The sequence below is a fragment of the Antrostomus carolinensis genome, unplaced genomic scaffold (assembly GCF_000700745.2).
Source record: "Antrostomus carolinensis isolate BGI_N321 unplaced genomic scaffold, ASM70074v2 scaffold9699, whole genome shotgun sequence".
In the NCBI taxonomy this organism is placed as follows: Eukaryota; Metazoa; Chordata; class Aves; order Caprimulgiformes; family Caprimulgidae; genus Antrostomus; species Antrostomus carolinensis.
Window position 1 is genome coordinate 37,559 of NW_010340628.1, and position 17,001 is coordinate 54,559.

At 33.7% G+C, this 17,001-nt stretch overlaps 1 protein-coding gene across 1 annotated transcript; it reads right to left on the minus strand.

Annotated features, from left to right (window-relative positions):
• Window positions 1-565: 565 nt before the first annotated feature.
• Window positions 566-16,440, minus strand: CCDC172 (coiled-coil domain containing 172; the record flags this gene model as incomplete). The annotated part of the gene is made up of 6 exons (XM_029087036.1): window positions 566-598; window positions 1,445-1,532; window positions 11,540-11,642; window positions 12,590-12,691; window positions 14,694-14,859; window positions 16,324-16,440. Coding segments are annotated over 6 exons (609 nt in total), but the record flags the coding sequence as incomplete, so codon positions are not given.
• Between the last annotated feature and the right edge of the window lie 561 nt (window positions 16,441-17,001).

Here is a 17,001-nt window from a genome sequence, read left to right on the forward strand (position 1 = left end):
AAGTAATGAACTGGCTTACCATCACTGGAGGCATCTAATGCTCAGTAGATTTGGAAACTATCCTGGACTATCATGCAGTATGGCTGTATTGCTGGAGTTGAGCTCTTTCAGAGCGTTTGTTACAGAATTGCATTGTCAAGGTATGAACTAAATAGCCACAGCTTCTGTTAAGTACTTCTTGATGATAATAACAGTCTTCCTCTCAAATAAGACTACATCACTACCTTAAAAATAGGAGAGTGTTCCTTCTAAAAAATAGTACATAGAGTATAGAGCTGGTAATACAGGAATTCAGCTGTATGTGTAGTGGACTGTGTGCTGTCCACTCATGGGCAACAAAGAGGAAACTAAACATGAGTAGCTGTTGAACTTAAGGAGAAAACACAAAACTCCCAGCACTTTTAAATGAACAAGATTTTATTTTAATGAAAAGTAAAGACAGATACAAACTGTGGTTTAATCAAGGAGAAAAATAGAAGCAAACTTGATAGAGCCTGAGTAAACTGGTTTTCAAATACTTGAAGACTAGCTTCTATGACACTCCATATTACATGACACATATTGTTCACTTGCCTGAAGGCTTTTTTTGTGATAAATTCTGGAAAAGAGAAAGAATTAAATTATAGAAAATTAAATCTAATGTGTTCACTGTGTCCTTTACAGAGAAGTTTTTAAACATTAAGATGTTTTTCTGTTTTGGAAGTTTGACAGGCATGATAAAATTAACGGATAAAGTAAAAGTAAGTTACATTTCTCCAACAGAAACTTGAAACTGATCATAAAAGTGGGTAATAAAAATTTCCCAGGACTGCTATTCTGCTGCTGATGCTAGTGGCTGCATCTTCAAACAGCACAATCAGGGGCTCTGAAATGAACCTTTAAAACCCCTTCATTTCCAAAAATGGGACTTCAAAATATTTTTTTTCTCTTTGTATTTTTATACAGATGGATAATCAAGAAATTTGAAGTTAGGATTGACATTAACAGAAAAAACACACTGTAATAAGTTTTTGTAAGGAATTTGTGAGTGGACAAAATGAAATATTACATAAAAGGATGCTATTATCATCCTATTTCTCTATATTCCTATCTTCCATTTAACTGACAGCTGGAGGTAAAGATTAATTTAGCTCCTACATGTATAATCTTTTGCAGCTTTGAAGAAGCTAATGATTAGTACTAGTCCTCCAAATAGGTCTTGTGCTAAAAATGTATATTTAAATTCTTTTCTGGGCTTCCCTTTTCTGTGAGAAATGATATTCCTGGACATTTGGAAATAATAGGCTAAAACAAATAAGAATTGAAGTGCATCTGCAATGCAAGGATGTTTGCTGTGTACACAGTATAAAAAACTGCTTATCTAAACCCGCTGCTAATCATCTTAAATTACACTTTTAAAGCTAAAATTATCAAACTTTTAAAATACATAATGAAAATGGCATACCATTTGCAGAGCTTCAATTTCAATTCGAAGAGTCTCACAGATACTTTCCCAATCATCATCTTTGCAATTTTCCAATTCTTTCTTAAGCCTATGTCCAAAAAAAAAGAATAAAAAAAATCAGACCAGAGATCTTGTGCTTGAGTAACTGTTTTTTTCAGCTTTGGTCCCAGTGGTCAGTTTGATTTATGTGAGAAAACCCTCATTGATCTATTTGCATGATCAGGATTTCAGGTTGCTAGTTTTGTAACTAGCATTCCAATATGCTGCTCTCCTGCAGTATTGCTGGATTTCATTCAGTACTGGCAGTTGTGATGACAACGTGAGGAACTTCAGAAGATCACATTTTGGGTTTTTACAAAGTATATCTTGACTAAGTAATTTGTTAGACAAATTTCTGGAATGTATTCTTCTCATAAACCATGAAAGATTTATGGCCTCATTAGTCATCCTTTTCCTTATTTAGACACGTAAATATGAATGTTGGTACCATATGTTACTTGCTTTCCCTGAGTATCTACTCGTAGCCGTTGGTAGGGACAGAATGTTGGATTAGAAGTTGGATCAGAATGCCTGACCTTGTGCAGCCATTCCTGGGCAATTATTGCCCTATACCCCACCACAGACTCCTTCCCCGTTTCTGCTTTTCTCTCCCCACTGCTCCTATTATTCTCAGCGCCTGCTGACTGTTTCCCAACAGTCTCAGCCAGGAATTACCCAGCTTTTGTACAATGAGGACTAATTTTAATATAGTGATTTTTGCATTCGAAAGAGCATTGACTTTTTCCTTGTTCTTTCAAGATTATATGACATCCCAAATGACACTACTAGCAAATATCTGTAAAAATATTATTTAAAATTATTTTTAATGTGAAATATTAGTAACTTAACATTCAGATCTGTTAGGAAATCAGAGAGCATGGACCCAGCACCATACAGGGAGCTACCTCTGGATGCACAGGAAGTGGTCAGCAAAAAAACGAAATTGCAGTGTGCAGTTTAGTTTTCCTAAATGAGTGGAGATATTGATAGCAGCAAGGCTTTGCAGGGATAGAATGTTCTTTTGTCTCTTTGAGGCATAAAGCAGTTTTGTCAAACAGCTCTTGGCTAATTTTTGCCTTAGGTATGGAAACATTTAACAAAACAAACCTGAGCAACAGGATTCTCAATTGCTGCATCTCCTGAAACACTGCAGCTCCTCTCCAAATGTTTTTATAGAATAAAAAGAGGCAGAAGACTTGACTTACCTAACACTGTCTGCAAACCAGGCTCACAAATCTGTAATTTTGAGAAACTGAAAAATGCAGTTTAATTGGGGAAAAACCCTCTGTAGAAAAAGACTTTTCAAGGGAAGTATCAGTGTTTGAGAAATGCGTAAGACATCAGTCCTGCTAAAAGTAGACACCTAAACTTTGCACATCAGTGACTTTAGTGGTTTAAATTAATACTTGGTAGGCCAAGAGACATCTATGCAAGAGCTTTTAATAGTCTGATGAATACAAGGTGATGAGATTATACTGAGTGTTTCCATGGCTGTCAGAAGAAAAGCATAACAAGAAAGCTGAAGTTAGTTACCCTTAATACAGTTTCAGCAAATAATGAGAATGTTGTGGGACAGACAGACTGAAAAAAGGAGGAAAACTATGTATTCTGCTTCTTGTTAAATAGCTAAACTGATGCTTTGCAGCAGGCCCTTGTTTATTATGAGGTTGAAAGAGGAGGTAGCAACCATTTTTACTTTTATATACTGTCTGTCCTACTGCAGAGAGAGTTTGTTTTCTACATGAGAAAATGGCTTTATTAAAAGTAAAAGGTATACTGAAGTTGAAAGAGGATGTAGCAACCATTTTTACTTTTATATAGTCTGTCCTACTGCAGATGGAGTTTGTTTTCTACACAAGAAAATGGCTTTATTAAAAGTAAAAGGTATAGCTTCATATGAGAAGAATAGATTAGTCACCATGTGACATTAGAATAGTAACATAAGAGTGGAATGCAAGTTAATTTTGCTGTTCTTGTGGAAAATGTAAATATCTTACCATCAATATGGAAATAGTATGAGCTCTGTGTGTGTTAAAAAGGAGTAAAAATGCCTCTTCTTTCAGAAATATTTCTCCTGCATTCATAATACATACAAGTGTTCAAGCAAAAGGAAATTTTTAACTACACTTTAAGAAAAGAAATATTCATTCTACTGTAGTACAGTGTTAGTTTACAGACCATTTTCATTGAGAGAAGTTCATTTCAAGGTCTAAGATCAGCTTCTGATCTTCATTAAATCAGCTTAATTTCATTGCTTTGCCTCCTCAGTTTTTCTGTCTGTGTTCTCTGTTAAGGTGATATTAGAATCCTAATTTGTTTAAGACAAAAAAAAAGCCCTACTTTGCCTAATTTATTTTAGGAAAAGACATAGTCTGTTAATCTCAGAGAAAATGCTCCCATTGTCTTCCACATTGTAAAAGCGATGCATACTCTGTTTGCTACTTGTCAGCTAACAGCGATACCAGTCCACGTTAGGTGTACACTAAGGATAGAACAACCACAAGATAAGCAGTAAGAGTTGCTTATCTGTGTCTTGGGATTGTGAATTAATTACTATTGATGATGTGCTTTGAAACTGTGATGTTTTGCATGTGGATTTTAAAATTTTACTTAAAATATTTTACAAAACTTTTAAATGTGGTGACAGCACAACTCCTTACACAGCATGGGGTAGTGGTGATAAAAGACATTCATTCAAATGTGGTGTTTAATTTTTACATTAATCAATTGATTTTGCTTTCAAGTCTTCCTTCTTTCTTATTTAGAAGCTACATAATTACAGTATGTGCCAGGAATATTATACTCACAAAACAAGGGCTGTCTGTTAGGTTACAGTCTACACAATTAATGCATTGGAGACGCCTGAGTTACTGAATAAATGATGAAGTTTTACCAGAAGGAACGTGAGACAATGGAACTATTAAAAAAAAAAATGCTTAACCTGGAAGCAGATTTAGCTTTTTTGTTTTACCTTTAAGATAAGCAAGATATTCATATACATCTTTCCACTATCAGATTGAATGTGCAAACCAATTAGTCATGAAACCATACTGTCTACAATGGAGGGCAAGTTTTCTGTCAGCTTTGGAAATTGAGAGAGATGTAGGTCTTTTGCCAGACCAAGGATTAATATGACATTATTATGTCATATTATATTTATATACCCTCCTTATGGCTATGATAAAAAGCAAATCTCTTAAAAACAAAAAATCTGAAAAAGCACATTAGCATTTGGCCCTCTATATCCTTTGTTTTTCTTTTATTTTTATATTTTAGTCTCTCTGATGATAATATATATCTTCCAGAAAAGTTATTTTGCTTGATTAACAGTGTATTGGTAAGTTTCAGCATCACAAGTCATGGGCTCTAATCAACAGCTGGAATTGAAATGCCATATTTGTGAAAGGAGGTTTGACTATTTCTTTGGAAAACATTCAAGATAAATAGTGATAGCAAAGCCCTAGCCTGAAATCAAGTAGGTGGGAGAACAGCATCAGCATCTTTTTGGATGCTAGCTTGCCCCAGACTGAGCTCTGCTATCAGTGGTCCATTTTCCATTACTCTTGAATGCCAGAAGTGACAAAGAGATGAAGAAGGAGGCAATCACTGAAGATGATCAATTCTGCAGCTTTGAAACGAGCGCAGCTATTAAATGTCATTGGTATTTGTAGTTGATACGCACTCTTCTTGAATTTCAGCTGTATATGCAGAAGACAAATAGGAAAAATAATTGTGAAATCAATACATGCTGCTATTATGAATTGAACTATGATGAAAATAATGTTATTGTCAAAAACGTTTCTCCAAAAATCATCCACTGATTCATTTTACTGGATCAAGACTTCAGTAGCCCAAACTGGCATACCAGGAATAATTTTATGTAAATAGAAGAAATAGTTTGTGTAGAAGGCAGAGTGAATATGTGCTTTTAGAGCTCTTTTTTTTTTTTCCTAATGACCCTACCTGGTTATTGTTAGAGTTACAGAAGGAGCAGACTGGCTCTTTGTTATGTTTTGCTGAGACAAGTAAAATATTTTTTTCTTATTTTCCTTCTTATCTTTGCCCTGTTTATTACCACAATTTTATTTTTTAACCATAAATACAAAGGAAACTATTACAATATATTATAAAATGGAGTAGCTTGACACTGATATAGAGGGCATAGAATTTATGGTATAAACCAAAGTTCCCTAATAAGTTATATACAAACTTCAGAGAATGTATGTTGATTTTCCTGAATTTTATCATAAATGTCAGGAGAAACATTTGTAAAGATATTAAGACTATACTGAGGTTGAAGAAAATTGAAGAAGACTCTGGTTTATTGTCTCAAGCCAAAGTAGATCTAGCATGTTGCAGTCGTGCAGTCTCAGATTAGTACCGGGACTAAGTTAATGTGCATGTTTCTATAGTGGGAGTAAGATTTCGCTGGGTATCCACACTTTGCTGACATTACTAAACAGAAAAATGTTATTGATACAGCTGAAGAAGTCAATAAATTTCAGACTATTATCCATTGATTGAGGAACTGAGAAAATGAGTCCTAAATGGAATTCAGTATCTCAAAACATAAACTCAAGCATTTGAGTTGAACAAATAAATTATAAAAGTATGTGCTTGATGGAGCAGAAATAGAATAAAAATTAAGAAAGTGATCTTGTAATACTAATAAATGATTGCAAGAAGATGAAACATGAAAGCAAACAGGATAATAGGCTGCATAAAAATGGGAATTAAATGTAAATTAAAATAAACAGAAATATCTTAGATAAAATAAGAAAATTTCAGCTTTTAGTGATCTGGATCAAATGCTGATTGTAAAATACATAATTATAATTGATCAAAGCTTGCGTTTTGTGAATGCTATCAGGCAACTATTTGTAAAAGTAGTTATAGGTCTTGAAAAGTGTGGAGGTTTGGTTTTGGTTTGTTTAGCTTTTAATTTATATCTCCCAAATACATAAAACGTCACAAGTCATCTTTAAGGAATATATTATTATAGATGAATAAGCCTGGAAAGGTTAAGGCACACTGGATTAAACTACACATTTAGGAGGAGATTTGCTTCTCTGCAGACAGCAAACCAGAGTTGCACAGACCACTATCCACAGAAACTTTAGACCAAGTTACACAGGAAAGAAAAAATTTACAAGCACCAGAGACATCAAAAGTGAAATGTGTTTCTAGGGATCAATAACATTCCTATTGAAAGGCAGGGAAAATAAATGTGGGTCAATGATCCTTCTAGTTCAAATATCTTGAATTTTCTGTTGTACAGGGAAAATCAGATCTCAGTTCGGATTGCTGGAATTAGTGTCTCTATACTGTACTACTTTGCTTCATGTGAACTATATAATTTTCTCAGAGCTAGAAAGGATTTAGAAATGTCCTTGTTTCCCTCTGCATTACAGGCTCTCCATTCTCTGCTCATATTCCAGGTTGAATGCATCTTTCTTGAGAAGTAGGTGAGAGATTTGTACACAGTATTCTTACACCCTTCTGGTTTTTGTTGGAAATATCTCTTGCTTTCATCTTTTCCACAGCTATATTTACTTTTGATGGTTATAGCTGACTTTTGATTACAGTGTGCTTAGGCCATTCTCCTCCTTTGCTTCCAGGTACCTATTATTGAAGTCCTCAGCTGTACATAAACTTGCACTATGGATAATTACATTCCTCCTCTTTTTTAGTTACTTCAGTCTACAAGGTCTAGAGTGTTTCAGTTGTTTTGCACTGTTGTCTTAAAACACTTTCTACTCCAAAGTTATTATTTAAAACATTAAGCAAGACAAGTTGTGACTGTAGTTACCTTTGTCCAGACCCAAAATTTCTTTTTTCAGACCTATTACTGTTATTTTTAGTTAATTCCTTACTCAAAGATTTTAATATGTCTTCCCCAGGTTAACTAGTAGTTTCCCATGCAGGATAACATCAAATACTTTTCTAATGTCTAGATGGATGGCATAGCATTTTCTTTGACTAACCAATTGGTTGTCTTATTAAAGAAAGACATCATTAGTCAGATCTGATCTACTTTTTGTAAATCCATACTCCAATTTATAATGGAAACCTATTTTAACCTAATTCAAGCTATAATAGTTCCACTGGGCACTGCTATTAAAAAGAAAAGCTTAAAAAATCGATGAGGAGATTGTCATTAAAAAACTCATTTTGAACCACATATATTACTCCAGAGATTGATATTTCCTGATTATAAAATTTAACATAAAATTAAATTGCAAATATTTTTTTTTAAGCCACCAGAACCCTGCATGACCTTAGGCAGTCCACTGTTAGTGTGAAATATTTGTTCATCTCTAATGAACATACTTCCTACATGATTTGCATGAAAGAAAGCATCATTTTTCCTTCCTAATTCTGGTAATGGAGTTTATTTTCATATATTATGATGTATAAGAAGCTATACTAAATTTTCAGGAATTAGGCAAGTATACAAAGCCTTGAACTATTTACAAAGTAAGCTGACTCCATGCATTTCCCTTCTGCTACTGCTTTTCTGAAGTAGAAGAGAAATTCAGGTTTCAAAGAAACAATTTATCCCTAGTCTATCTTAAAAATAGCGTGGAAAATATCAATTTGAGGTAGAAACTGTCTGTTCTTAGTTTAAATAAAATTTAATTAAAATTATTTATATGTTGCTTTACATAAGGCAACACATAAAATTAAAATAAAGAAAGAAGATAAATAATTAATATAGTACAATGAATATAATAGTGACATGACATAGCTAGGAATTTACTGGTATCAGTTTGTCTCTGCCTGACTCGTGAATTGTTCCACTTAAGTGATGCTACTTGCTACCTGCCAAGGAAATGTGACTCAAGAGAGCTGACGCCAAAGTCCTTTCCTGCTCTTTTGTGTTGGGGTTGGCATTGGCAAAACAGACGATTAAAATAAGGTTTTTGATTTCAACAGCAGATTTTTTCTGTAAAAAAGCCCTCTTTTCTTAACTATTTCTCTGAATTATTTACCTGTATCATGAGACTTAGAGTTCCAGGTTGCCTGCTTTGAGGAAGAGGGTACAGTGTCTTATCCATAACTAATATCTGTGCTTAACATTCAAATTTTGGTTAGCTTTTTCCTGTATTTGATATATATTAGAACAAGTCTATAACTGCAGCACCAACAGCTGTTGGAATTACCAGTGTGTGCTTCTCATGACCTTTTGTAATTCTTTGATGGATTTGGGAGAAATGTTATGAAACTGCAGATATGGTATAAGGCATTTTTCTCAGATCAAAGATGAATTGCTGTAATTTGAATTAGCTGGCTACATTCTTCAGCTGAAATGCAATTTACTTTAAGATATACACTTAATTGTAATGAAGATTCTTGCCTTGCCAGCTACTTTTGATATTGATTTTTAAGCTGGGATTAGGTATGTGATACAATAACAGACCTACAGGGTGGTCTGGGAGCTACATATGTCAGGTTATTGATGCTAACTGTCTCTCACATTTGTTCTAAAGAAGCATTAAAAACATTTGTATTTCTACTGTTTAAAAAGTGGCATGGTTTCCTGCTCCATAAAAAAAGAATACAATTTTGTGTTTATTTAATAGAAAAAAAATATATAAATATGATTTTCAGTAAAAACTAAAATTATATTCTTGCAATAGATTCTGTATGACATTAAACATTGTCATTTTGAACCAGCACTCTGCTGTGCTGGACATACCTCCTTTAAGTATTTCATGCATTTCATGACATTATATTTTAATGTCACAGAGAAACTACAGAGGGACCAGAGCAGCTACGATCTCATCAAATGCTAGGAAATGAGGTGATGACTGGTTTGTTGCAAATAATGCTGCCTCTGAGCAGTGTAGGCACAAGCCAGTGCATATGTATTGATCTATGGGCTGTGTCCTTCCCCTCGTGTGATCCACAATGATACTTGGTTCATTGGATAACTCAGACTGAAAGAGATGTCAGGAGGTCATCTAGCCCAATGTCCTTATCAAAGCAGGTCAGGCCAGGTTACTCAGGGCTTTTTCCAGTCAAGTCTTAAAACCTTCAAGGATGAAAGCCTCTCTGGGCAACATTTTCCTTGTCTATACTGTCCTCATGATAAAAAAGTTTTCCCTTAAATTAATTCTAAACCCCTCTTATTTCACCTTCTCCTTTTTGCCTTTTGTCCTCTCACTGTGCAGCACTGTGCAGACCCTGGCTCCATCTTCTTGACGACCTCCTTGTAGGTACTGGAGGGCAATCAGGTACCTCCAGGGGGTGCCTGTGCTATGTATAGCATGTAATATTTTAAATTCCCTTTCATTCTCTTAAGTCAGTAGCCCAAACCAAGAAGTAATGAGTAGATTTTGTTAAAATAAAAAAATTTAAAAAATAAAAAAAAAGGATAGAGTTGTATGAGTCCAGTAATGTTTGGGATCATTCTAAACAGCACCATGCTATGACATACAGAAGTAGGCAAATGATGATTGCCTGCTTGGCTCTACTGAAAAGCAGAATGTATTAGTGCTGACATGGAAGTGCAGTAACATAGCTGTGTTGCTTCTGGCATCTGAATTGTTCAGTTCTCTCTCTAAATTATTGAGGTTTTCTGAGTATACATGAGATCAAAAGCAAGTGCAAGGTAAAAGTATGATTTAGGTAAATCTGTCCTAAATTTTGTCCAGTATGTCAAATGTAAAAAAAAAAAAAAAATTCAATGTCAAGAAAATTACTTTAATATATTATCATATCTCAAGGAGCATTTGCTTTTTGTGTGAGTAGTAATAGCAGTAGGAGCACTTTATATTTTGAACTACACGTAATTATCAAAAAATGTAAGCTTATCTTGACCATAAAATGTGACATTTCATGAAATAAAAAAATTTCATCATCCTTCTTGCTTTGGTTGTAAATGACATTTTCTGGATTTTTCGTTAACAGAATTTAAAAATATTTTATCTACTGTTGTGTTTTCCACCCAGATAAAACCAAAGTACTGTTCCAGAGAGCTGTGCGTTAATATCACTGTGTAGAAAGACAAACATACATGGATTTGATTTGCCTAGGATCTCAGCAATCAGTGGCAGAGCTAAAGATTTAAAGTTATGTAATATTTGCTACTTCTGCACCTTATACACAGGAAACCTGTTATAAAAAACTAATTACACCAATTTGGATATTAAGTGGCATCATGGCAGTAAACGACTCCAAGGGAAGTATGTTATTTAGAATAAAGCTGACAACCTCATGTATCACAAAACCTAATATATCACAATGGAATGAATTATGTAAGAGAGTGAATTATAACATGCTTTCTTACAGAATTGCTGCTGTTATTATTATTTACACTGTGTCTTTTATGTATATGTTGAATGCAAATTTTTTGCTACTGTATGCAGAATTGTAAGCTAAATAATTTTTATGCTGAGGGTATTTTGGCCATGTCTCAAGACCATGTAAGAGGTTGAAGAGAATTAGTAATAGGGCTGATATTTCATTTTCTTTCAAAAACTTATATTCAGCAAAAAATGGGCCATTATCAAATCATGCCAGGTCTTCTGTCTTGGTTAAATCTTCAAAATTTTGTTCTGAACTAGCTTAATTAGAAAGAAAAATAGAACTGATGGTAGGGATCACAAAGGAAACAAATCTACATTTAGTAGCTTCAATACAAGGCCCACCTGACCCAAGGAGGTTATTGTGGCCAATCTATTTCATTGCAGTCCGGCTCTGCGGAAGCCACTCAGCAGAAGTATGTATAGCATCGGGTACTTCATCATCGGTACTCTGTGTGCCACCACTATGTTTACAAAAAATGAACTGGCCTTCCACCCAAGGAGCAGTCTTTTGCTTTTCCTCTATGTTTAACTGACTTCCTTGCAAACCATTTCAGTTTTTAGATCACTGGAGTGTGTGTGTACGGGTGAAAGGCTGTAACAAACAACAGGAATTCATATTCTGTAAAAAAAATGAAAGAATCTTCTGATTTCAAAGGAGTATTGTACAGGAAAGTTAAAATAGTCATTGCCACCTAGTTATGGGCCTAAAATTAAATTCAGGAATTCATTAACATGAGACTCTTACCTTAAACATTCAGGATCAGTCTGAGGTTTTTCAGTGACTTGGACTTTTTCTGCTTCTAAATCTTCTGTCATTCTTTCAGCCTCCATGATTCCTTTCTCAAGGTCTAAACATAAAATAATAATTACCTTATAAATAAATATTAATCATCCATATTCAAAGACTTTCCACATTTTCTAAATTTATTTTGCCTTTTTTTTTTTTTTTTTGTGAAACTGTTTTTAGGGTAAAGGCATCCAATTCAAGAATATTAATTATTTTATTGTATTTGGTATGCATATGGCAATCTTCTAGAATATTTTGTTCCTTTTCACAGACAATTTATGATCATATTTATGTCCTGTCTTTTTTAGATTTCTTACTATAGCGTGTTATTAACACATTTGTAAAAAAGTTACTAAACCACTTCTAGATTACATTTTTAATGCAAATTTCAAAATCATCCCTGTGGCCTGTGATCACCTTTGAAACAGAACCTTTCTTGGTTCCCTCTGTATCTTTTTAGTTGTTCCTTTTATGGGTTTCCTGTATGTTGACTTCTTTTTTTATGCACAGACTTTCATACACTAACACACAAACGTCAGTAAAAAGATGATAGTAGAATTTACAACTCAGAGGTTTAGCACCTAGGTAAAATCTGTCTTTATCAGTCCAAGCTATGTTGCTTGTTAAACATTTGAAGTTTAATGACATTCTTTAATTGTAGGTTAATGGGTTTTAAACAATATTTATGTTGATTTTAAGTTCACTTTGAAACATTAAATTCTCAATTTAAGGATACCAGCAAAAGTAAACATTTCTTTTTCATGTTTATAGGTTATGATTCAGCAAATCTGTATACTTCAGTATCACTGACATTTAAAATAAATCTTATTGAAATCCATGATATTTGTTATAACCATGTATAAAAATGTATTACATAATGTAAAAATATATTTAAATCTTGTTTCTATCACTTCTTTTTCTTGAGAAAAATGACTTAACAGAAAAGATTTTTCAGAAGCATTAGTGAAGCCACAAATAATTATCATAACAAGTGTTTATCAGGCATACCTTTGAGTTTGCTTTGGAGGGTAAATAAATACTGTTTTAATTCACTCTTCTCCAGCTGGAGTGCATTTAGCTGAACATTTTTATGTTCCATTGACTCAATTTCTAAGAAAAAAAAATATTTTAAATTAAAATGCATTGCAGCTTTAGTCTTCATGATATAACCTTAAATATTCTTAATGATTTCTACCAATCTTCAGCTGGTCAAAAAGAACCTAAAATATAAAACTAAAATCAGTCATATAAAAGTTCACAGGAAATTATATGTCATATAATGTGTTTATAACTATGAAAGAAAATAGTTTTTTAATGTTTTTGAGATGTTTGACATATTTTGTTGACTGGGCATAAAAAGAATTACAAATGTTTTCCTTAAGAGATATTCCAGTTATAAAGGAAGATGACTTATTAAATAGGTGGTGAACAAACACCTCTCAGCAGGACTAAAAAGAACTTATTTTGTTTAGCGTTATGGACATTTGAACCCGACTGTTGACAGCATCTGGAATTAATTGTGATTGTTTAGCTGACAACTGGAGGTCCTCACATAATTTCCTTGTTATGAGGTCCTTAAACTTTTCTTTTCACTTATCAGCATGCTCAGGACTGTAACAGTCAGAAATACAGACAAGCTGTACTTCAGAAAAGGTGCATTTTAAAAGGATGGAATCCAGACAGCAATTGAACCCAGAGAGTAATGTTAATCACCTTTCATGTTCTTCTTTGAGATATTATTTGACTGTTTGGATCTGTTTGAATATGTAAAAAATAATGATTAAAAGTAACAGGTGCCACCAAACACAGACTTTTTTCAGTTGTAGATCAGAATGAGAGCCACAGGAAATACAGAGATAAGGTACCACCAGGTACGAACTCAAATGGATAGTCATATTTCAGTAACTTTACATCAGATTTCAGGAATTCAAAATGCTAGCGCTTGATGCATCATAGAATCACAAGACTGGAAAGGGCTTTGAGGGGTCATCTACTGCATCCCTCCTCCTGAAGGCAGGATCAGCTGTACCTCTGTCATTTCTAACAGATGCTTGTCTAACCTGTTCTTAAAGACATTTGGCAATGGAGACTCCTAATTCCTTTGGTAACAGAATCTCCTAAGGCAGAATGTTTCAGTTGTTCACTGTTCTTAGAAAGATTTCTAAACAGGCAACCAGCCTCTCCCCTATTGTGGTTTACACTTGTTTTTATTGAGTTCATTATAGGTATGTAGAATATATTAATTTCCTTTGTACAGAATTGTTTAATGATTTGAAGACTGGTAACCATCTTTCATCAGTCTTTACCTCCATAGGTTAAATAGTCCCAATTCTTTAATTTTTTTCCTTCTCATGTTCTCCAGAATTCTTATCCACCTCAGTGGCCCCATGTGGATTCTCTCCAGCTGGTCCACATATTTTCTTGAAGTGCAACATCCAAAGCTAGATGCACAGTACTCCAGCTAAGAGCTTAACTGCCCTAAATAGAGTGAAGGATTGTTTTGCGTGTCTTAGGGGTCAGAATTATGTTTATGTCTCAGTATGGTGTTGGCATTCTGATATCACTGACTCGTGTTCAGCTTGTGATCCATGATGACTCCTATTTCCTTGCTGAAGGATTGCTTTTCAGTCTGACCCTCTGTTCTGAGAAATCTTACATTCTGTATCTTAAATCAAAGACAAAGTCATACTGTGACAGTAAAAGACCAGTCCTACAAGGTATCTGTGCATATAATTCTTTTGAAGCTAAGGAAATTTACATAACTCAACCATAGTTGATTATAATAATTGCAAACCTAATATAGAACATTATGTATGACAGTGCACCTCTGTGCTGGTTGACATTAGATATTGTGAGCCACTTCTGCAGGTCTGCTTCTTCTCCTCATAGTGCTCACAGTCAGAAAGGACTGAAGAGGACAGGGAACAGAAGAGGCTTTAATTATTCTCATCTAATGTGGTATGTTAGACCACACTCTTTCAGTTTAGTGTTAAGAGGAAGTTCCAGACAGCAAGGGAATGGAATTAAAATTATTTTCTTGCACGGCTATGATTTCCTAATTTGTATTCATTCTCTGGTAATCCAAAATAAAATATTTTAATACAGGACATACCATTTTCCAACAGAGCTGCCTCATTCTCTAAATCATTTATTTCAGCCTTGAATTTTTTTTTAATCAGAAGATCTCTATTACTTGTTAGTCCATATTCGTTATTAAACTCTGTTACTTCTCTAGTAAAATTATCTTCCTCTTCAGTCATTTTTCTCTTCGTATCTGTCTGAAAAAAAGAAAGGAAAAATTGAATGTTCAGAGTAAAAAAATAGTCTTTGTTAAGCTAGGCAGACTAAAACATGCTTGTATTGTTTATCCTTAAACTTGTAGTATAAATGTAGTATATTTACTTTTCCTGACTTACAAGAACATGAAAATGATCTACAGCTCTATCATTTTGTCTGTTGCTTTAACCTTTTTTTTTTTTTCTTAAAAAATTAAGGTTATATTCTTAACAATAAAACATTTAAAAAAATCACTACATAACATTACAGACTTGTGCCAGCAGTTTTTCAGTTCAGCTCTTTATTGAAATTATTATAAAGTTCTGTTTAAAGTCAGTAGCATAGTATGACCACTCTTTTTTTAGATTGTTATTAAATGAAATAAAGGTGGTGTTGATTGCTGTGCAGAATGCAGACTTATTTAAACTCCCTCGGTAACCGCCAAGAAAGCTATAATTGATAGGAAGTCACTGTTTCATTTTCTGGAAAAAATATTCTAAAGAGGAAAAGCAATATTAAATTCCTTTTAAAAAAATCTTAGCTGATTGCTAAATTAAATAAAATGAAATGATCCATATATACAGGAAGAAAGAAATGATAATCTATATATCAAACTTGACTGGTTATAATTAAAAGAAACTTCACACTTCTTCAAACGATATTTAGCTTTTATAGCTAAATAATTTTTCTAAGATACTTATACTATTTATTTTTCTTTTTTTCTGTGTATACTTAGGATTGGGAATACTTTGGATACTGAAGCAATATTATTTAATTAAAAGGATATCTGATTAAAGATTTTGGGTTAATACTGGTGATTCATACTGAATGTTTAAAACAGCTCTTCTGATTTAAAGTACAAATACATTTGCAGAGAAGACTACTCATCTGTGACATTTCTTAATATCTACAGACCCACAGTGAAGTAAGAGGAAGGCAATATTCAGATTAGCACAAGAGAGAACTGAAAAGCTTGTTGTCTGTATATGTTGCAAGTAGCTACCTTTTAAGAGGTGGCTAGGTGTGCCCTAGCATCAAAGAGGTTGTGTGGTATGTCAGGATTCCTAAAATATGGTGTTGACCTCCCTGAGTTTTTCTTTTGATCCCTCTCAATATGGTTTATAGTGGATGAGACAGTCTAATTTAGGGTGAGACTTTCCTAATTTTTTTTACAAAGGAAATTACAAAGTCAGAATTGGAGTTCAGTCATTTAACAGCAGACATTACAAAGTGAATTCAGGAATGTTAATTTAGCTTTGTAGATAAACTGCAGCACACATTACCTTAGATTATGTTTTAAATTAAAAGTGAGAATTTATCTACATTTCCATTTATAAGTATGCTAGAATAAAAAATTATATATTTTCCAGATTTAAATATTACTTCTTCCATATTTTCAAATTTTAAAGCTGGCCACTCTCATACAGTAGGAAAGAGCTGTCTGAATACCATGGCTGGAAACGTACAAGGACTTTAAGAAGGCAGCTTTTTTGATTAATAAGTTCAGCTTTCTGTTTTTCTAAGCTCTCTTCATGTTTCTTCAGAATTTCTAAGTAGAACCGTTTTTCAGACAGATGTTGAACCTTCCAAGAGAAAAAAAACAAAACAACGTTATAAAGTAAGATTATTGGTTTTTTGTTTCATATACTTTGATATTGTACATAAGGATCTTGGTTCAGTTAAAACACAGCCGGCGTAGCTGCTGGACTAGTAAAAGTATAACAGCCCTTTCTTCCCCCAATAATCTTCCAATATATCACTAAGTTTTTGAAAAGTATCCTTTCTTTAAAAGACACATTTAGTGCTGGTCCATCTATCTAAAATGGCATTTTAAAGTCTGTTTGGTTTAGGAGAATTTTTTTCAGGTTAAACCCAGGCACAATATTGATCATATGGGACCTTTTATACAGCATAGTACAGTGTCCTCCATCTAATTGTGTAAAGCACATCAAATACCAAATCAGATACAATAATATCTGAGGGAGAGGGGTCCAAAATCATTATTTTGACTGAATAGCTGTACACATCATCAACTCTGCAATGCCACTATTGCATAGGCAAAGGAGAGAGGGATATGCTCTTTTTTATTCTGAGCACTATTTCTGGAATTCTTAGCCAAGGACGTGTAATAGAAATTAGCTCAT